Genomic DNA, 22,837 nt, shown 5'->3' with positions numbered 1-22,837 from the left:
GGTAGCCTCCGGGCCCCGCCCCCACCCAGGCAGCCTCCGGGCCCCGCCCTCACCCAGGCAGCCTCCGGGCCCTGCCCCCACCCAGGCAGCCTCCGGGCCCCGCCCCTCACCCAGGCAGCCTCCGGGCCCCGCCCCCACCCAGGCAGCCTCCGGGCCCCGCCCCTCTCAGGCAGCCTCCGGGCCCCGCCCCCACCCAGGCAGCCTCCGGGCCCCGCCCCTCTCAGGCAGCCTGCGGGTCCCGCCCCTCCCAGGCAGACTGCGGGTCCCGCCCCTCCCAGGCAGCGTCCGGGCCCCACCCTCACCCAGGTAGGCATACTGCGCAGACTTGGTGTCCACTGCTGTCTGGTTGAGGAAGCTGCTGTTACAGCTGTGTGTGTTATAGAGCAGTGCGCCCCCGGACCAGTCAAAGGCCCCTACGGTTCCGAGCAGCACCTGGTTCTGCAGGGGAGCAGGGTTGGAGGCCATCTGAGAGGGAGGGACTCAGGGCCAGCCAAGGTGGCCGCGGTTCTACCTGCCAGCACAGCTAACCTTGCAGGGGATTGGGGGAGGGGGTGGTGGAGATCAGTGCCCACCGGCCCAGAGACGCAGGAGGAAGGTGAGAGGCAAACACTAGGTTTCGGCCTTGTACCCAGGATTACACCAGGGCAGCTGTCCCTCCAGTACCAGCAGCCCCTGGCACAGAAATCCTACCCGGGGGCCCAGATGTTGAGTGTTAAAAAAGGGCGTGCATGTGTATTCAGTCACATCAGACTCTTCCCGCGATGCTATGGATTGCAGCCCGCCAGGCTCCTCTGTCCATGGGATTTCCCAGGCAAGAATACTGAAGTGGGTTGCCACTTTCTATTCCGGGGATCTTCCCAACTCAGGGACTGAACCCGTGTCTCCTGCATTGGAGGCAGATTCTTTACCACTGAGCCACCTGGGAAGCCCACATTAAACAAGTATGGCTCAGCAAAATGGGGCTTATCTCCCCAAGGCTGCACCTCTGGGCCTGGCGCCCAAGGCCCATTTGTGCTGAGTGACATGCTAACCATGCTCCCACCACAATCGTGGACTGTGTCCTCACAGCCTCTATCCCACCCCATCGGTGGGGAACAGGGCCTCCAGTGGGAAGAAGTAGCCGGCTTGGTGGGCAAACCCACCCAGGCCTGGGGGTTCCCAATCTGTGTTAAGTGAGGCGCTTAACCCTTGAGCACAGGACGGAATGACTCCCTGTTATAAACAGGGTCACTCTCTCCTTGACCACACAGGTCCAGGTTAGGGTGAGCACACAGAAGTGTTTTCCTTTGTCCTAAAACGGCTCCTTCAGATGCCTCACTCCAGGAGGACCCTGTAAGCCAGGTGGGGGCAGGGGAGACCCTGAGTTCCTAGGAGTCCCTGGCGCCCCGTCAGCCACATACCTCATCCAGGATCTGGGCGCTGAACCCAACCTGCGCCAGCTGGTAGTGGAGGGCATCTCCAACTGTGCCTGAAAGCCAAGAAGCCCAGTGAGCCCGCTGTGAGTCAAGGCGAAGGGAAAAGCCAAGTCAGGGTGGAGATCAAGGGGCCTGCTTTAATAGCTGCTGGCAAAGTAGGCTGGGCTGTTCCTTCCTCTTCCTGGGCCTCAGTTTCCTCATCTGTGAGCTCCTGGGAACAGGAACCATTCCCCAGCCACCCTTCTTCCAGCACCAGAAAGAGCTTCTCATCAGAGCTTCACAGAATTTGGGAGTACTGAGAATGGTTGGGACTATTGTTACCTTTTTATGTTGATTTTTTAAACTTGCTATTTTATATTGGGGGCTTCCCTGGTGGCTCAGATGGTAAAGAATCCACCTGCAATGCAGGAGACCTGGGTTCGATTGTTGGGTCAGGAAGATTCCCCTGGAGAAGGGAATGGCTACCCACTCCAGTATTCTTGCCTGGAGAATTCCAAGGACAGAGGAGCCTGGCAGGCTATACAGATCATGGGGTTGCAAAGAGTCGGACACAACTGAGCGACTAACACTTTCATTTTATATTGGAGTATGGCCAATTGACAGCTTTGTGATAGTTCCAGGTGGACAGTGAAGGAACTCAACCATACATATACATGTAACCATTCTCCTCCCCCAAACCCTCCTCCCATCCCGGCTACCACATAACACTGAGCAGAGTTCCATGTGCTATACAGTAAGTAGGTCCTTGTTGGTTATCCATTTTAAATATAGCTGTGTGTACCTGTCAATCCCAAACTCCCTAACTATTCCTTCCCCCCATCTTTCCCCCTGTCAGCTGTTGCATTTTTAGAGATGGAACAGCTGAGGCTCAGAGAGGTGAGGGGAGTTGCCAGAGTGCTACACGGAGGGAGGATGGGGATGCAGCTGGAGGGCGGGCCTTGAGCCTCCTGCTGAATGCCAAGGGGGCCGCCACAGGGTGGCCAGGGCCCTGGAGCCTCACCTTCCACGCGAATGATGCTCTCCTGCAGTCTGTTCAACAGCCCATCCAGAGCCATGTAGTTGGTCACCTTGAAGGCATGATCCTCATCAGGGTCCGAGGCGATCAGCTTCAGCTCATCGTACGCTTTACTTTTATTAAATGCTTCTCCCACCTGCACAGAGGCCCCAGGTCAGTGGGCCAGCACCGTGAGCGGTCTCAAGGCCCAGGGAGAGAGCTGAGCCCCTCCGTCTGGCCTTCAGGGCCCCCCATCACCTGCTTCCTTCTTTCCTGTTACCTTGCTTCCCCACACACTCTACCTGTGTGTTCCTGAGCACACCAGGGCCCCCCACCTCCACTCACGCTGTCTCCTGTGCCTGCAGTCCTTTCAGCCTTCCCCGGGCACTAGGTCAGTGGCTGCTTTTGTCCTCCGAGACTCGGCTCTGCACCAGCTCCTCCAGGAACCTTCCCTCCCAGGGTATCCAGTGCCCTCCCCATACCTTCTGGGAGAGTAAGCTGTGACCACCGATGGGAAATGAGCCATCTGGGGGAAGACCCTGAGTGGGGTTGGGGGTGTGGGGAGCATGGGACACAGGGGCTGAGAGAAGTTGATATTTTTGACTGGAGCGGGGTTTGGGTAAGCTGCTTTCTGATGCCCCTCAAGGAACCCTGGCTCCTCACTGCCTCAGGCTATACAGAGTCACGAGATATCCCCAGCTTCTGGCTCTTACCCCAATGGCAAAGCGCTCAACACCACGCATCTTTGGGGAATTGATGACAGTCGTGAGGTTGAGGGGGTCCTGGAAGATATCCCCATCAGTGAGCACCAACATGACCTTGGATGCCTTTGCTCTGGAGCCTCGGTTTGGTGTGAAGATGTTATCTCTAAGTCGGGGAGAGGGAAAGGGAGAGAACTTTGCCAGAAGGTTGACTGAGCCCTGGGGAGGTTTTATTCACTGGCTTGTTTTAGAATCAAAGAGGATTAAGGAGCCCTCCCAGGAGAACAGAGCCCCAAAGAGGGGTGGTGATGTCCCTGGGTACACAGCAGCGCAGGTACGGAGGTAAGACCACAGCGCAGGTGCTGTTACCCCTCACCTGCTCCCAACAGACAGGTGACCCCAGAGGACAGCACTGGAGTCTATTCCTTGTGTGTATGTCAAACTAATAACTGTATTAATTACAGCGGCTAAGATTTACATAGCACGTATGTGCCAGTCACTGTGCTAAGAACCATATATATATATACATTTTTTTAGTCGCACCCTGTGGGATCTTAGTTCCCCAACTAGGGATCGAACCTATGCTCTCTGCATTGGAAGTGCACAGTCTTAACCACTGAATCAGCAGGGAAAACCTAGCACTGAACATATTTTAACCCATTTATCCTCAAAACTCCTATAACGCAAGTACAATTATTATTATTTGGCCACCCCTCGCAGCTTGTAGGATTTTAGTTCCTCGAACAGGGATTGAACCTGGACCTCAGCGGTGAAAGTGCAGAATCCTAATCACTGGACCACCAGGGAATTCCCTATGATTCTCATTTTTAATGTGAGGCAGTTGAAACACAAAGAAGTCAAACAGCTTGCCCAAAGTCTCATGAGTGCAAACTGGAGCTGGGATTGAAGCCAGGGAGCCTGCCCACTCACTCCTCTGGTAAGCGCTGTGCCCCACTGCTGCTCACAGGAGAAGTCTTTGGAAGAATTTTTGGAGGACTGTCCTGGGGTGTCATCCATCAGCCAAGGCTGGATTGGAAGACCTCACAGTCCCCTTTTAGCCAAGGAAGAGCCTGAACCCTGACCCTGTCCTCTACATAGCCTGTCCAGCCACCTTCTCCAAGCAGGATGTCTCAGAGCCTCTGGGCAGGGCCACAGGCTGGCAGCCAGTAGGTCTACAGATAACTCACAGGACATGCTGCATGGCAGAGGCAGTCTTGGTGACTTCCTTCACTTGAGTGATATTCTTGACTCTGTCCAAGGAGGCTCTAATGTCTTGGCTGTCCAGAAGGTCAAGCTCGGTCTGGATGACTTCCCCATATTGCACCACAGCAAATCTGCACTGCAGGGGCCAAGAGGGGAGGATTTTGGCAAAGCTGCTCAAGGCTGCCCCCACCCTTTAGATGGCTCCCCCTGGAAGAAGTGGAAGAATCCACTCATTCCTCCTAGTCTCTGGGCAGGAGGAGATGCTCAGGCAGACGGAAACCTCTAAGCCAGTAGGGGTGGAGAAAGGTGTGATAGTAATGGCTCCTGGTGAATCATGGGCTTCTCCCTGAATCTATGTCCCTGTGTAGCCCCCTCTTCCACATTGACTCCAGGATAGGCTGTGGTGACTTGCTTTGGCCAATGGACATCAGCAAATGTGATGCAATCAGAGGACTGGAAAGTGCTTGCCATGAAAGAGTTGGGCTAGGCTGTTATAGACACATGACCCAGAAAAGTGAAGGCAATTTAGGGTCCAGTCAAGCAGGTGTCTGCATCTGCAGGAATTAACTCCAAGTAAGAACAGCAGAAGAACCTCCCAGCTGAGCCCGAACTGAATAGCCGACCCACAGAAGGAGAACAGATCCTTGGTGGATGTTTTGAAGCAGTTTGTTCACAATGGTGGTAGACAACCCACAACTTGTGTGAATCCAGCTCTAAGGGAAGCCCACCTCAAAGCACTTCTTGTAAAAGTTCGTCATCATGTTGTAGATGAAATCTTTGGCTTTCTGGAAGTCTGGGGGATCAATGCTTCCTGAGCCATCCAGGACAATGGCGATCTCAGTGCCTGGGCCAAGACAGGGAGCAGGTTAGGAGTGGGTGTGGCGTTTGGAGTGAGGGCAGCTCTCCCTGCTCTGAAGGGCACCCACCCAATCAAGCCCTGAAGGCTCAGTTCAGGGAGGACTCAAGTGCCACTCCCAAGAGTGAAGCCTTTGTCTCAGAGGCAGAGAGAGCCAGAACCTGCTCAGGCTCTGATGCTGTGTGAGTCTCTCCCAGCACCCCTGCTCCCTGGGCCTCAGTTTCCCCATCTGTAAGATGGGGGGAGACAGAGCTGGGACTCGTCAAGCCTGCATAATCCAGTCATTGCTCCCCACCTCTTGGAAAAGGCACAGCTCACCCCTGGAGGTCGCTAGCCTAGGGGGTCAGCTCTGATAGCCTCTGAGAGCAGCCCAGATCTGCTTCTTCTCACCAGCTGCCTCTTCCTCCTCTTCCTCCTCTTCCAACTTCACATCCCGTCGCCTCCTGGCTGTGTTCTCTGTGCTGCCTTTTTTGTCCCTGGAGCAGTCTCCAGCATCCACAGTGGTGTTGGGATCCAGAAATTTTTCTTTAAAAAGTCCACATGGAAGAGCTCAGAGTCAGATGGCTTCCTGGTTCCCCTCCAGGCCAGCCCTCACTCAGCTCTCCCTGGTTCCCTTCACGGGGCGCCCAAGGCTGCCCTGCCCTCTCCAGGCCCCTGTGTCCCTCTGCATCTACCACAGGCTGGTGCCTCTTCTTGCAGACCCCAGGAGAGCCCTCAGAGCTGTCCAAGGCCAATGCAGGTCCAGTCCTTACCAAGGTTGGAGAAATAGACCTGGGCCCGGGGACGGAGGTCAGGGGCCAGCAGGGTGCAGTTGCCTGTGAGCTCTGAGCTGAGGCTGTGGGGCTGCCGGGTTGGCACTTGAATGCAGACCTGGTGGAAGGGTGGAAAACAGAAGGGGAAAGCCTGGGTCACCCCTGACCCAGGCCACACCCACACCCCCATGCAGAACCCAGAGCCTCAACCAGGCAGGGGCCACAGAACAGCCTGTTCACCCCTCCCCAGGGGGAGGAGGAGTCAGTGCCAGCATCAGTGTGCTGGGTCACACAGTGTACCCAGGTCAGAGCCACCGTCAGCCCTGGGGTTGATCAATGATATAGCTGGGCTCAGCCCTGAGAATAACACACCCGCCAGGGCTAGTATCCACAGGGGTCGACCACAAGGGTCACCACCAGCTCCCCGAGGCCCTCCATCCCCTATGCCACGCACACTCACCAAAACACCGTGGTGATTCCGGACAGCCGTCACTCCCTGGTACCTCCCCTTTGGGGCGGGGACGTGCTCTGAAACAGTGAAGCCCAGGTAAGGGGGTAGGGATGCTGGGAGGCAACCCAGGGGCCAAGGTGGCGGCCACAGGGTCATCTTGGTCAAGGCCCCATGAGGACCAGCTGGCCACTCAGAGCAGCCTCTAGAAGCTGGATGGGGGCGCCTTCAAGGACAAGCCTCTCCCCCAGGCTCATTCGGTGTCTCATTCCACATGTGCCCCATGATGTCTGCTCTATGCTTGGCCTGTGACAGATGGTGATAGGGATCCAGAGACACTGAGAGCTGCTGCTGGTCCTCAGGGGACCCTGGGCTGGTGGGCAGGCAGGCAGAGAAGCTGTAGCTGGCATGTGTGTGCCGCATGGCGAGGAGAGCAAGAGGCTGAGGGATTGGCCGTAGAGTCTGATGAACCCTCCCCTCTCCAGGTCCTGTCCCCGGGGAATCTTATTGCCCCACAACCTCAGGGGCAGAAGTGTAGCTCCTTCCCCTCCCTCCCCACTGTGGACCTCAGCAGACTCTCATATTTGAGTCACAGGTCACTCAGCCACCACGCTGGACCATGTCCCCTTCTGAGGCAGAGATGGAGGCTGTTCAACACAGGGACTCCCACACAGTCTAGGACTCCACCCACATGGCCGAGTGGTCGTCAGGAAAGATGGGCCTTCATCTGGACTGGGTGGGATGGGGAGTGTTTGGTCAACGAGTGAATGAGGTCCATTCCTTTGTTCATTCAAACATCATTATTGATCACTTAATATATGGCAGGCCCCATGCATTGGAAAAGACCCTGATGCTGGGGAAGATTGAAGGCGGGAGGAGAAAGGGATGATAGATGATGGGATGGTTGGGTGGCATAAACAACTCAGTGAACATGAGTTTGAGCAAGCTCCGGGAGATGGTGATGGACAGGGAAGCCTGGCATGCTGCAGTCCATGGGGCTGCAAAGAGTCAGACACAACTTAGCGACTGAACAACAGCACGCTGGACGACAGGATGGCTGCAGTTAGATGGGAGGGGGAAGGGTTGGGTCCCACTGAGGTGCAATGAGCTGGGGTAGGTTGGGTTTTGGAATCAAGTGGAGTTGGGTTCGCATCTTTGGTACTACCCAGATATGTGACGTTAGTCATACTTGAAGCCAGAGGCCTCCTCTGAACTGTAGCTTCCTCTTCTGTAAAAGGTTGTGGTTTTGAGAATTAAAAGTACACGAAGCATGTAACAGAGTGTCAGGCGACATGGTGAACACTCCATATGTTTTGGATTTCATTTTCATTGTTAGAATTGGGTCTGTTAAAGATGGGTTGGGGTTAGGGTTGGGTAGGGATGGGACTGGGCACCAGGGTAGAAGGCTTGTGTTGGAGTCTATGGTGGAGGGACCGGGTTAGGTGGGGCCGGGGCTGGAATGATTGACCCGGATGAGTGGGATTCCCAGAAAGGAGGTCCTGGGAGCATTCCCCGGGGTGGGGGCTGACTCACCTACTGGTTGGCACTGGAGCTCATCCTGGGTGAGAGAACACTGATGCAGGGGCTTTGCTGTCCGGCTGGTTCTGGGGCTGGTGACCAGGAGCCTGAGCAAAAGCGTTGAGCTTGTCAGTGATCCCCTGTCTTCTCCCCACTGCCCAGGCTCGGTCCTTCCGTTCCAGGCCCACAGACCCACAGGCTCCCCATCTGGGAAACCATGGAAAAGACCAGACCAGGACAGGCAGGCAGGCTCCCGGCCCAGGACAGTGGATCTGCACTTCAAGGGAGGCACGGGCTTTAACCTTCACACGGTTTCTAGCAGGCAATGGCTAAATACCTCCCGTCTCTGCCTGCTGGCCCACCCTGAGAGACATGGGGTGATATTGGTGGTAAATAAAGACTCTCCGCTCTTTGATGGTGGTGGTGGGGATGGGGCTCCAGGAAGCCACCAGCAGCAGGCAGTTTCTGTTGCAGGCAGTGCTGGCTTCCTAGTGGCTGCTGGGGGGGGGGGGGGCCTGCCCCCACCTGGCTTCAGTGACCATGCTTTCTGAGAAGAACGTTCTAGTGCCCCCTCTCCCAGGGACTGGTCAGAACTGGAAGTTCTGGGCACCTCGGCTTGGTTAAGGCAGCTTCAGGAGACGTGATTCCCAATGGCCAAGTCTGCCCCCAACCCAGAGCCCAGAGAGACACAGAGACAGTGTCAGCCTAAATATTCTTAGGGTCCATGCCACTCAGGGAGGATAAGAGCTGCCCCACGACAGGGAGGTCTCTCTGTCTTAAGGGCTGTGAGTAGGTGGCATTGAGGAAGGGTGACAGGGAAGCAAGTCCAAGGTTTTACACCAAGGGCAGTGGGAAGCCACAGAGGGCTTTATGAAAGGGAACCACACACTCAGACAGGTCATGATGAGCTACGGTGGGTTGGGGGCCAGAAACAAGGCTGTGTTGCCACTTCCTCACCTCTTGTTACTTGACATTTCAGGAAGTTATGAAAGATATTCACTTTATCTTTCATGGTTGACAGGATAATAATAAAATCTATACTGTGTGTGTGCCCTCCCCAGCTTATCCCAAGCTGATTTCCACCCCGATAGGGCTCCTGTCAAGGTCAGCGGTGGTTCCCATATTGCCGAGTCCAAGGGACACCTTTCTGTCCTCGTCTTCCTCAACCTCTCAGCAGCCCTGGACTTAAGGGACCATCTCCCCCTTGAACCACTTTCTTCTGGATTTCCCCTGACCTCCCTCACTATTCCTTCTCCCAATCCTTGGCTTGTTCCTTTGCTGTCTGACTTCTAAATGTCACCTGGGCTGGGTGGGTCCCTGTATGCCTCACCACACACTCTCCCTACTGATCCCCTGCAATCGCTGGCTTTAGTACACCTACAAATGCTGACATTCCCATCTTTATATGTGCAATGCTAGGATCCCTCCACCAGAAGCCAAATGAAGGACTTCCCTGACAATCCAATGGTTAAGACTCTGTACTTTCAATGCAAGGAGTGAGGGTTCAATCCCTGGTCAGGGAACTAAGATACCACATGCTGTGGCACAGCCAAAACATAATAAAAATAAGAATAAATAAAAATTAGCTTCACCCTTGGAAAAAAGAAGAAAAAAAAAACCAGATCAGCATAGCTATAGTAAAATAGAATAATGACCCTTCCACTCCCAGAGAAGTCCACGTACTAATCGCCAGAGCCCACAAATTAGCTACTTTTTATGGCAAAAGGCACTTTGTAGATGTGATTAAGTTAAGGATCTTGTGACGGGGAGTTTATCCTGGATTATGTGGGTAGGCCCAATGTAATCAGGCTTTCCCAATGGCTCAGCAGGTAAAGAGTTCGCCTGCAATGTGGAAGACACAGGAGATTCAGGTTCAATCTGAGTCAGAAAGATCACAGGAGGAAAACAGCAGTCCACTCCAGTATTTTTGCCTGAAAAATCTCATGAACAGAGGAGACTGGTGGACTACAGTCCAAAGCATTGCCAAGAATTGTACATGACTGGGCGACTAAGCATACATATCAATGTAATCACAAGGGTCCTTATCAGAGGGAGGCGCTGCTGGCCTTAAAGATGGAGGAGGGGGCCACAAGCCAAGGGATGCAGGCAGTCCCTTGAAGTAAAAGAAGTGAGGGTACAGATTCTCCTCTTGAGCCCCTAAAGGAATAAAGCCCTGCTAACTCCTTGATTTTAGTTCAGTAAGACCCGTGAAGAACTCTGACCTCCAAAACTTTAAGATAATAAATTTGTTTTTTGTGTTTTTTTTTTCTTTTTGGCCACAGGGCACATGGGATCTTAGTTCCCTGACCAGGGGTCAAACCTGTGCCCCCTGCATTGGAGAGGCAGAGTCTTAACCACTGGACTGTGGTTTCTGTACCAATGTCTCCTGTTCTAAGCCACTTAAGTTTGTTGTGAATTTTTAACATATTTATTTTGGCTGTGTCGGGTCTTAGTTGCTATATGCCAGATCTTTTGTTGCCGAACACGGACTCACTAGCCGTGGCTCGCAGGCTCAGTAGATGCAGCACACAGGTTTAGCTGCCCCGCAGTATGTGGGATCTTACTTCCCTGATCAGGGATTAAAGCCTTGTCCCCTGCACTGGAAGGGGGATTCTTAATCACTGGAGCACCAGGCAAGTCCCACGTTTGTGGTGACTTTGTTATAGCAGCCCTAGGAAACTAATAAATTACCTACTGCCCATTGTCTAACAGGTCTCTCAAATTTAGAATGTCCAAAACAGAACTATGGTCTTGTCCTCCTGCGCCTGAACTAAACCTTTCCATCTCCCCGCCACGGATGCATGTCACCCCTGACCACCACGTTCTGGAGTCCGAGGCCTGGGGGGCACCCTTGCTTCATTTTTTTCACTCATCCCCTCCATCAAGTGCATCAGTAAACCCTACTGGTTTTTCCTCCAAATTATATCTAGAGAACATCTCTTCTGTTTCCCCTGCCACCATCATCTCGCCTGATGTGTAGTAATAACCTCCTAACTGTTATTTCTTTTTTTAAATTCAGTCTTTTGTAAATTACACCACATCACTCCCCTACATCAACAACCTCCCATGCCCTTAGAAAGAGAGTCTGTCCATACTCCTCGCTGCAACCAACAGGGCCTTGCACCATCTAGCACCTTCCCCAACCCTGACACTCGCCTCCAACTCCTTTGCTCCTCAAGCTCTAGCTCCACACTGGCTGGCTGCTGTTCCTAGGCTGCCCCCAGCTCTTTGCTGGCTTGGGCCTTCTGCCTTGCTGTCCCCTCCTCTCCCCAAGCCCGGCCCATTCTCATTCCTTGGCCTCACTTAACTGTCACAAATGCTTTCTCCAACCAGCCTCACATTACAACCCAGTTTCTTTGCTTTTCATCAGCCCATTCATTCCCTTCCCAGAACTTGTCCCTGTTTGATGGCATCCTGTTCACTTGTTTACTGTTTATTATCTCTCTCTCCCCCTAGATGATAAGTTTCCCAAGGATCTTGTCTATCTTGTTTGTTGTATTATTTAAGGCAGCTGGAATGTGGTGCAGAGCAGGGGCTTGGTAAATATTTGTTGAGTGATGATTGAATGACCTTCCAGGCAGCAGGTGAGCGGGCCAGTGTAGAGTGAGGTTGAGGAGGGCAGTGTGCAGCTCAGCTCTGTGGGCTTAAATCTGAGCCCCCAAATTAGCTTGCCTGCTCAGCAACCTTGCCTCTTTCTCAGACCCTGCCCAGTCCGAGCCTCAGCCCTGGGCCCAGCACCTTATTCTCTGCTCCCCCACAAAGGTGGGCTCAGAACTGGGCTCTAACCCAGACCACATTTTAAGGTGTAGGTGCAGGCCTGGAATAGCCTCAGGTCTCTTTCTTCCTTTAGGCCTTGGCTCAAGCTGTTACTTCCGCTTGCAGTGCCTTTCACCTCCTTTCCCTGCAGAACAGTCTTCCTAAAAACCAGCTCCTCAAGAAGCCTTCCCAAAAGAAGAAACACCTTGACTCTTTCCAAGCCTTCTAGGAAGCCCTAACTCCTGGACACCTACACTTATCCCTGACTTTTGTCCCCACTTAGACTGTGAGTTCTGGTTGAACTACCATGTACAGTTGCACAGGTTGCACACTGCAGAACCCAAGGTTGCCTTTCATATCACAGTCATGCAATGCCATGACCTGGGGCCCAGTCTGAGCTGCTTCTGCTGCTCACCCCTTTAACCAGCCCCTCCATGGTGGGTGGTCTCTTGATCTCCAGGTTTATCTACCGAGGGACTGGCAAACTAAACTGTAACTGAATTCACCATCAGCTAATAGCCCCAGGGACCCTATTACACCTGGGCTGAGTGCAGCCCGTCTCCTGCCTTCATCCATCTCTCACTCAGAATCTATTCCCATACTTCCCAGGGGAAGGCCTTATTTTATGTTCCACACCACCAGCTGCAGAAGCTAAGTCCATGATGCTCCCAGCTCTGGCTGTTACATCTTACAGAGAAATGACATGAGGGAGAGAGGAGGACACGTCATCCTTGCCCAGGGACCCCAGCTGGTTCCTCTGTGGCCCAGACAGCAAGAAATGCATTTCCTGTCCTGTGAGCAGCCCATGGTCTCAGGCTCCAAGGTTTGAAACCCAGAAGTGCCTCCCACCACATCCTCCTCCCCTGCATGTTCAAACATGTGAGCCCCTCTCTGCTCTAGCAGGTGTTTGTAGAGGTTTTCTTGAGCCCAAGAGGGCTCTTCCCCCAGCCCTGGGGTGGGGGTGGGTGGCTCAGAGCCTTCTGCTCTGGGAACTTCAAAGACCCCTCCTCCACTGTGGGCTTTTGGCTCAGCTTCTGAGAGAGGGGGGTTAAAGTCTGTTGGGCCTGAAGCGAGTGTGGTGAGGGCTCTGCTGGGGTACTGGTGGGAGGGGGGCTGGCCAGAAGACAGTCACTGATAACTTGGGCTGAAACCCAGCCTTGACCTTGATGAGCTGGGGGAGCAATCAGAATGTCATGCACTGCAAACTTTGTTAAAACTGAACGCTGACCCAGGGCAGAAGCCATGATCTAGCAATTCCACAGTTGGGCGCTCCGGTGCCTGATAAAAAAAGATGCCCAGTGAAAGAAAATGCAGAGCTGTGCTGGTTGTCATAGCCCAAGGAAACTGCCAGAACACCTCTCATCAGCACTGTTCCCACATGGGAAAACTCTAGCAATGACAATGGGTACCACTGCCGCAGGCAACACTGATGAAATTCCTAGACTGGGTGTTGATCATATGCCTTGTTTATGATAAGTTCAAGAACAGGCAAAGCCAGTCTATGGAGACGGGGAAGGTGGGGGGCGGGGGAGGGCACGTGGGGACAGGGGTTAACTCTCTCCCAGGATGTGCCTGGTAGGGAGCGCATGGCTGTAGGGGGCTTGTGGGGGGCAGCCTCTTGTATGGACGCGACTTATATGGGTGGCTCACTTCGTGAACATTCGCTGAGCGGCAGGCTGATGCCAGGAGAAGTTTTCCGTGCAACAGTGCAGCAGTAGAACTTTACCAGAACAAAACACAGCAATGCTTACCTTTAATTCACCATCCTGCAGCCAGAACAGTCCTAACAACCTTCTCACCACCGTCCCTGCTTCAAGCCCTTCTGGCTCCCCACAGCTTTCGTGCAGGGGGATGGAGCACAACCCACTTCCTCCATCCAATTCTCATCGTGCTCGGCCTCAGCAGCCAACAACTTCCCAGCTCCCTGACTTGCTCAGGCTGGCTTCCAGACTTCTGCCCAAGCTGCTCTCAGCCCTGACGCCCAGCTCAATGCTGATTCCCTCTCCTATGCCTTCTAATTCCTATTCAGCCCCTATGTCTCAGTGACATTGCGTATCCTCTGACTGAAGGACACATGTGGCTCCATGTCACCAAAGAGCCCTGCACATCCCCACAGAGCAGCTATCCTTCCTCCCGTCATTGACCAATGGTGTCTTTTTCCCACAAGAGCAGGGAGCTTCCTGGGGGCAGGGACTGTGTCTCCTTCTCTTATGCCCCAAGCTTTACCTGGCCCTGAGCAGATGCCCCATAATTACTGCCGAATGAATGAATGAGTGAATGGGCCCTGCCCTCACCACTTAAATCTAACAGTCACCAGCCTCTTCACTGGACAATGAGGAAACCAAGCAGGGGGTCCGAGCCTACTTAGCTGGTGTGGTCATGGCTCAAGTTCAGGGCTATGAGGCTGCCTCAGGGGCCATCACTGCCCACCCATCCTCCACAAACAGAGCTCCACTAAGTCCGACCCCTGAGCGACTCTGCCCCAAAGCCATCTGGACCCTGGGCTCATGGCTCAGCTGTGTTGGGTGGGCAGGAAACCCTGGACCACTGACCAGAAGCAAAGCAACTGAGGTGGGGATGAGGGGGGGATGCCCAGGGGCAGCTGGGCCTTGGAGCAATCACAGGAAGAGCCCTGTGACCATCACAAACAAGACAGGGAGAGGAGGGGCTACTGTAGATAAAGAGGAAACACAATGACAGGCAACACAGGAGCCTTGAGTGAACCTGGTCTCAAGACAAAGCAGCTTTAAATGTCATCTTGGCAACAACAGGGGACATTGGAGGGTGTGTCGTGACCCTTCACTGCAAAACTTCTAAAACCAGACATGTCTCTACACACCACCATTACCTCCAGCTGATAGAATCCACATTTGATCTACTTGCTTATTGTCTATCTCCCTTGAGCATAAGGATTTGTGTCTGCTTTGTTCACCATGGTACCCTCAGGGCCTGGTACACAGTAGGTGCTCTGTGTGAATGCTTGCGGAAGGACTTTGGTGGTCCAGTGGGTCCACACTCCCAATGCAGGGGGCCTGGTTTCAGTCCCCCATCAGAGAACTAGATTCCACATGCTCCAAGCAGAAACCCCACATGCTGCAACTAAGGACCGGCACAGTCAAATACACAAATATTTTTAAAATAAATAAATGCTTGTGGAGTGAAGGGCCATGGTATAAATCATTCTACAACCTGCCTTCTCCATTTTACAATATGTTTCGAGATTGACTCAGTTTATAACCATTGCACTCGATTCATTCATTTTACCAGCTTTTGGTATCACATTAGATGATTCACACCTTATTTCTTTCACTTTCCGACGATGCTTATTTCAAAACAGCGTCACAATCAATACCTCTATGAGTACCTGAGAATATCCCTGGGGTTGGTATCTAGGGGTGGAATCCCCAAGTCAAAGGCTGTGTGCGTCCTCAGACCTGCATGATACAGCAAAATGATTCTCCCAGGGGATGATACCAACTCTCATTTCCACAAGTTCCTCCTTTACCACATCCTGGCCAACAGAATGTTGTCAGACAAAATGTTTCGCTTATCTACTGGGTGGGTATGGATGATATGTTTAAAATACAAAGTGATATGCATTGATCTTAAACTTGGTCATAAATTGTGTCAAACCCTTAATGTGCATTAACTCAAACAGTCTTTGCTTTGAAGTAGGAAAATATCATCCCCACTGCAGAGATGAGAAACTGAGGCGGGCGGTTGAGTGTCTTGCTATAAACACAGAGCGAAGCTGTCACCCAACCACGGCGGCCAGACCCACAGCCTGCCTCGCCCGTAACCGCCACGCCCACCTGTCTCATAATTTCCATTTAAAAAAATATTTTTTTGTCACTGCCCAAAATTTCTATATTGAGCATGTGTTACTTTTGTAAGAGACAAAAGAGCCTTGATAAACTGTATTTTAAGAGAGGTTGTTAATCTCCCCCTCCTCCACCCCAGGAGAGGCCAGGGTGAGGTGAGGAGCTAGCCTGCAAGGACTGCCCCTGGGCTCACGGCCTCTCCCCTGCACACCCCTCTGAAAGGGGTTCTCCCAAGCTGTGGAGCGGGCTGCCACGGCCTTGACTGGGGCCTTCTCCAGCTCTCCGAGGCCCCTTCGGTCCTCACTGTGCACCCCCTGCCCGCTCACCAGGTCTGCTTGCTGCTGGAGTCCTGATGCAGAAGGGAGCTCAGCACATAGAGGTCGCCGCCCTCGGGAGTCACCCAGGTCCGGACCACGTCCACATTGAAGGCGGCCAGGGGAGCCAGGCCTGAGGAGGAAAGAACAATGAACAGGAGAGGCATCGTTATTCCATCACCTCCTGCCATGCTACTATCCCCACTTTACAAATGGAAAAAGCAGGACTCCCAGGGATTTTTTTTTTTTTTTCATAAGAATGACTGGAACACAGGCACATTTAACCCAGAGCCCTTGATCCTTCAGCTAAACCAAGCTGTGTCTGTACCAAGGCTCCCTCCTCCAGGAGGTCTTCTTCTTTTTTTTTTTTTCTTTTGGCCATTCCTTGCAGCATACAAGTTCTTAGTTCCCTGACCAGGGATCAAATTAGTGCTCCTTGCAGTGGAAGGGCAGAGTCTTAACCAGGGACAGTCAGGGAAGTCCCCCACGCCCCAACCCACGCTCATCAACCAAGGGTCTTTTTCCATAGGAATAGGACTGGGATGCAGGTATGTCTGACCCAGAACCCCTGACCCTCCTACTAAACCAAGCTATGTTGGTACCAAGGCCCCCTCCTCCAGGAGGCCTTCCTTGGTTCTGTCTCAGAGCACTTCCTACCTTCTCATACCTCCCACTGTTCACTTTCTGTACCTGCCTCGGAGCACATGCTTATCACTGTGTCAGGTACCAAAGTTAAAATAGGCTATGGACCCAGTGGAGAGGATCTGCATACATTCTGTCTACATACATTTCCATCAATTGATCCAAGAGAAAAGAAACGTCCTCAAAAATACCTATTTCTAACAGTCCCAAACTGGAGCAACCCAAACGACCATCTGTTGGGGAATGGATAAACTGATACTTTCAGACAATGGAATACTATTCAGAAGTAAAAAGAAACAGACAGTCGACATGCACAACAAGATGGATGAATCTTCCCCGGTTGGCTAAGACTCTGAGTTACCAATGCAGGGAACCCAGGTTCAATCCTTGGTCAGGGAACTAGATCCCACATGCTGAACTAAGAGTTCCCACAACTAAAGATCCCATGTGCTGCAACTAAGACCAGGCACAGCTGAAATGAATAAATAGAGAAAAATAAATATTAAAAAACTGTAGCAAAAAATATTGCCTGGAGTAGTGAGAGTGAGGGTGGGAATTAACTGAGAAGGGACAGAGAGGAACTTTTTGGGGTGTTGGAAATAGCCTACATCTCTATAGGCATTTGGATTACAAAGACATGCATTTGTCAAAAATACATCAAATGATCCACTTAAAATTTGTGTGGCTAACTATGTAAATTTTACCTTAAAAAAAAAGAACCATAAGCAAATATTGAATTCTAGTTAACAGGTATGCTAAAATGTTTAGGGATAAACTGTGCTGATGCCTACAATTTACTTTGAAATGCATCAAAATGTAAGACAGCTTGATGGGTGGATAGCTGGATATATATATGGATGTAATTTATATAGAGATGGATATAACTAAATGTTTCTATATACATTAATTACAATTGTCAACATTTTGTTGTATTTGCACTATCACATATTTTACATATATGTGATATACAAAAATGTATATATTGTAAAATCTGTACATTGTCAAGTCTATCATATGTGGTTGTCCATTGCACAAGTTTTTCAACTTTTCTGTATGTTTAGAAATTCTTCACTAAAAATTTGGGGGGAAAACTTGGGGAGGCAGAATTGATATGGATATATTGCTCCCCAAAGAGGCTGTGCCAATTTGTACTCCAGCAACAAAATGGAAGGCCTATTTCCCACAGCATTGCTTGAGCTGACTGTGCAGACCTCTTCATCCTTGTTTTAAAAGAGTATTTCATCATTTTCTTCCAAAACTACTTTTTAATTCGGAGTGAAGTCAAGCCTCTTATTATAAGTTGTTTTCTGTCTATTAATATACACTACCCATCTTAAAGAGATCTTCATTGTTTTCTTTTTTTGTTCTTTTGGCTATACAACATGGCATGTGGGATCTTTAGTTCCCTGACCAGGGATTGAATCCGCACCCCCACAGTAGAAGTTTGGAGTCCTAAGCACTGGACCACCAGGGAAGTTTTCTTATTTAATATACAAGAGCTTTTTTTCCCAAAAGAAACTGTCAATGTGCTACTTAGCTATTTGTTCGACTTCCTTATATTTTTTCCCAAACCTATATTTATTATATAGTCAAATTATTTGTCCTGTGTCACTTGAGCTTTGGGTCATGCTTTCCCACCAGAGATTATTTTTTTTAGTTCACTCTTATTTTCTCCAGTATGTTACTTGTTTCATTTTTTTTGTTCTTACATCTTTGATTCATCTAGACTTTTTTCTTTTGGCTGCACCACGAAGCTTGTGGGATCTTAGTTCCCTGACCAAGGTTCAAACCCATGTCCCCTGTAGTCAAAATACAGTGTCCCAACCACTGGACTGCCATGAAAGTGCCTAGATTTTATTTTTGCATATATCCAGCTTTAATTTTTCTTCCCCCCAAATGAAACTGTCCCAGCATTCCTTCTCAAATAGCTTATATTATTCCCATAGGTTTGAAATACCACTTTATCATTCTCAGAATTCTCATATGCAATTTGGTGTCCCCAGGCACTCAGTTTTGCCCCATTGACCTCACTTTCTCCTGCTTGGACACATTCATTCATCTCCTGATTTTCTCTTTCCAGATTTGTCCCTCCAGGTACATCCTTTCCATACCAGTAGTCAGAAAGAATTTTCAAAAGCATAGTTTGATCGTGCTATGCCACTGCTTAAAATTACAATTTATGTTTGCATGGGGAAAAAAAGGCAAAGTGAAGCTCAGTCTATAGACTTATCTGTTCAAATACTGCTCAATTAACAACTTTTTTTCACAATGGCTCTTGACAAGCTTTGCCACTTCGCTCAGTTTTTTGTTTTTTTTTTTTTTTTTTTGCTTTGGCCACAACCCCACAGCTTGCAGGATCTCAGTTTTCAACCAGCGACTGAATCCAGGACCTGGCAGCTAAAGCACCAAGTCCGAACCACTGGACTGCCAGGGCGCTCCCAGCTATGCCACTTAGAAAAAGGACATTCCTTTTTTTTACATTGATACGATGATTTTTTTCACCCCTGAATACACCAAATAAACATGCTATAAGGAAGTGTATTCTGACATTACTTTTTCAGGCAAAAACATATGGGAGTTTCTAGCCCAACAATGTCATAGGAAACAAGTCTGCATTGCTTGTCATGTTTGGGTAAACCTCAAATACTTTGTTTTGCATATGCATGCCCATCGATACGCTGAAGAGATGGTATCTTCTATGACACTACTGAGTGCACAAGATACTTCCATGTGTCTTGAAGTGATTTTAAGGTTTAGTATTTATTTTGGCCTCAAAATATTTCTCTGTGACTTTATTTTTAAAGGAAGTTTGAATGTAAGATGACCATGGGTCCCCCAAAAGCTAAAAAACAGTAAAGAAATGGCACAGAAAGGAAAATGTACTTTTTCAGTAATGACCCCCTCACACCCATCCTCCACCACCCACCCCTGAGTCTTCATTTCCTCCTCTAATGAGGACAGCAAACCTTCATTACAATAATTTGTATCTGTAAATTGTAATTTTATATTCAAATGACTGGGTTTTTAATATACACTTGTTTCGTTTGTAAATTTATAAATTTTTCCATCATTAAAAGTTATTTAGATATTGGGGTGGCTGGAATGCATCACAATTTTTCCTTTGAAAAATTGATGGAAGTTTTTTTTTTTCCCAATTAATGACTTTTCACTTAGCAGTAGAGATTTTAGGAACCAAGTAAAATCCTTAAGCAACAGACAGGTATAAACTATTCTTTCAACTAAAGAAGAGAAAGAAATACAAAACTTACGACTATGTGGTTCTTCACTCCCTAAGGAAGATATAGCAATTTAAAATATGAATGTCTCCAATAACATTACTTCAAACTATACAAAGCAAAAATTGATTGAACTAAAAGATTTAACAAGTCTTTCATATTAGGTATAAGAGCAGATCAAAAAAAAAAGCAAAAAACCAAACCCAATAAGTATTTAGAAGATCTGAACAACACAATTAACAAACTTGATATAATTGACTAACAGAATATTATAGCCAACAATGGCAAAGTAAACATTTTTTCAAGTACACATGAAATATCAAAATTGACCATAAGTGTGCCGGGTCATAAAATAAACCTCAGTAAAGTTTCAATGGATTTAAATAATCCAGAGTATGTTCTCTGACTATAGTAAAATTAAACTAAAAATCAATAACAAAAAGAAAGCAAGAAAAATCTGAACTTCTTGGAAAACAAGCAATGTACTTCTAAATAATGTAAGGTCAAAAATGGAAACTTTAAAATATTTCGAACTGAATGAGAATTAAGATAGGACAAATCAAAACTTATGTGATACAGTTAAAGAAGTGCTTAGAGGAAACATTTCATACAGCATTGTATGTATATGTCAAAAAAAAAAGAAAGAAAAACTGAAAACTAGTTATCTAATATTCCATCTCAAAAAGCAAAATGAAAAGCAAATCAAACTCAGAGAGAATACGGGAGGAAAAAAAGATATGAGCATATCAAGGAAATAGAAAACTAACCTACATAGAGAAAATCAAAGCTTGGTTTTTAGAAAGAGTAATAAAACTGATAAACCTGTAGCAACACTGATTAAGGAAGAAAAAAAGAGAGAGAGAGAAAGCATAGAAATTACCAATATGAATGAAAAGACTACATCAGAACAGAGCCTAAGACATTTATGAAATAAGAGGATAGTATATACAACTTAGGGCTTCCCAGGTGGCGGTAATGGTAAAGAACCCACCTGCCATTGCAGAAGACATGAAAGAGATGCAGGTTCGATCCCTGGGTCAGGAAGACCCCCTGGAGGAGGGCAAGGCAACACACTCCAGTCTGTTTGCCTGGAGAATCCCATGAACAGAGGGAACTGATGGCTACAGTTCATAGCCCAAATAAATAAAGAAAATAAAATTGGTTAGTTAAAAAGAATTCCAGCAAATTATTGTGAGGAGGGCAGAGATGTTAGCAAGCCATTTAAAAAATTTATGTGAAAATGCAAAGAACAACATAATTATGACTGATTCGAGTTCTATGGCAGAAACCAACACAACGCTGTAAAGCAATTTTCCTCCAATTAAGAAATAAATTAATTTTTTAAAAAGAAAGAACTGACGTTTTAAAAAAAGAGAAAGAAAGAAACACAATGGGCAAGAATAGTCAGGTACTCTTGAAGAAGAAGAATACAATTTTTGGATTTATCATTTATCAAGATTATTATAAACTTACAGCTATTAAAACAGAATTATATTGGCATAAGGATAGACAAATAAATCAATGAAACAGAGAGTCCAAAAACATATGGTCACTTAATGTAGGACAAAGGTGACAGGAAGGAACAGTGGTGAAAGAATAATCTTTTAAATAAATAGTGCTGAGTCACTTGGATATCAACAATGAAAAAAATTAATCTTGACTTATGTTAGACACAAAAAGTCAATTCCTGATGAACTGAAGATTTAAATGTGGGTTTAGATGGACCATATATCTAAATTGAAATAAGAAAGCTTTTAAGAGAAAACAAAGAACCTCGGGATAGACAGATACTTTTTAAATAGATCACAAAAAAACACTAGCTATAAAGAAAAGCATTGATAACTGAACTTCATTAGACTTAAGAACTGTTTATCAGAAGAGTAGAGAGGCAAGCCAGAGAGAGAGAGGAGATGTTTGCAACACAAGCATCTGACAGAAGATTCATATCAGAATCTGTGAAGAGCTCCTACAAATCAATATGAAAAAGGCATGTAAGCTAACAGAGAAAAGGACGTTTCACAAAAGAGACTATTCAAATGGCCGGGAATCATATTAGAAGTCATCATTAGACTTTACAGAAAGGCAAACTGAGATTATGTGATGCTGAAACAAAGCAAGATCTTATGGGTCCTTGCCCCCCACCCTGACACCTCTGCCTGCCTTTTTTGTCTATGGAAAACTTTAGTCAAAGAATAAGTTTTATCTGAGAAGTGAGAAATGCAAAATCAAAGGGAAACTGTCAAAGGAGACTAAACAATAATAACGTAGTCATTAAGCATAGTCAAGGACCTTTAATTCTTTCTCAAGGGCTGTAGGTAATACTCTGAGCCGTCTCCTGTGAGCTGTCTCCTAGATACAGCAGGCAGAGGAGTTATGATGGACATGATGACCAGACTGTACCCAGGACAACTCCTGCCACAATTCCAAGAACTGGCCACAAGGACATGGGAACAAATGGACCCTGGAACTGAATATTAACTGTACCTAAAACAATCAAGACGTCACTGGTCAGACCACTGATGACCCATCTGAAGGTGACCATCGAGCTGACTGTGCAGTTTCTGCATGTAGCCGCCCCCACCACCCCGTCCTTCTGTCTGTAAAAGCTCTTGCCCCACTGGTTGCCGGGGGTGTGGTGGGGATCGGACTTTGGACAGACATCCACCTCCCCCCACCCTCCAGCTACTGGCATCTGAAACAAAGCAAACTTTCCTTTCCACCTACTTGGCCTGTTTATTGGCTTTTGAGCAGTGAGCAGCCAGACCTCACACACACTCTTTTGGTAAAAATACCACTAGGTAACCACCAGAATAGCTAAACCGAAAAAGATAATACCAAGTGTTAACAATAACGTAGAGCCATTAGAAGAGTCATATACTGCTGGTGGGGGTGTAAATTTGTATAAGCCCTTTAGAAAATCGTTTGGCTTTTATCAAATACAGCTGAGTATATGCATAACTCACGACTCAGTGATTCTACCCTTAGGCATAAATCCAATAGAAATATGTTCATAAATTCATGAAAAACATGTACAAGAATGTTCACAGCCTCGCTTTTCATAATAACCCTAAACAACCCACATATCCACCAACAAGCCACAGTATATTCACCAATGGAACACCTACAGCAACAACAATAACTGACAACAAGGTGGGTAGATCTATAAACACAACGTCAGGTG

The 22,837-nt window shown here is 48.5% G+C and overlaps 1 protein-coding gene across 1 annotated transcript in view; it reads right to left on the bottom strand.

The window, feature by feature from the left end:
• Positions 1-16,484, bottom strand: part of ITGAE (integrin subunit alpha E) — a 47,615-nt gene extending 31,131 nt beyond the window's left edge. Inside the window, exons 1-12 of the mRNA XM_065910917.1 lie at positions 16,469-16,484; positions 15,791-15,911; positions 7,903-7,994; positions 6,382-6,449; positions 5,922-6,039; positions 5,560-5,694; positions 5,042-5,157; positions 4,298-4,449; positions 3,123-3,276; positions 2,416-2,566; positions 1,401-1,468; positions 303-438 (exon numbers count right to left, since the gene is read on the bottom strand). Coding sequence (XP_065766989.1) covers positions 303-438; positions 1,401-1,468; positions 2,416-2,566; positions 3,123-3,276; positions 4,298-4,449; positions 5,042-5,157; positions 5,560-5,694; positions 5,922-6,039; positions 6,382-6,449; positions 7,903-7,994; positions 15,791-15,911; positions 16,469-16,484 — 1,327 coding nt within the window. The remainder of the gene's footprint in view (positions 1-302; positions 439-1,400; positions 1,469-2,415; positions 2,567-3,122; positions 3,277-4,297; positions 4,450-5,041; positions 5,158-5,559; positions 5,695-5,921; positions 6,040-6,381; positions 6,450-7,902; positions 7,995-15,790; positions 15,912-16,468) is intronic.
• Positions 16,485-22,837: the final 6,353 nt, after the last annotated feature.

The sequence above is a fragment of the Muntiacus reevesi genome, chromosome 18 (genome assembly GCF_963930625.1).
Source record: "Muntiacus reevesi chromosome 18, mMunRee1.1, whole genome shotgun sequence".
Classification (NCBI taxonomy): domain Eukaryota; kingdom Metazoa; phylum Chordata; class Mammalia; order Artiodactyla; family Cervidae; genus Muntiacus; species Muntiacus reevesi.
This window is presented reverse-complemented; position numbering and strand designations above follow the sequence as displayed.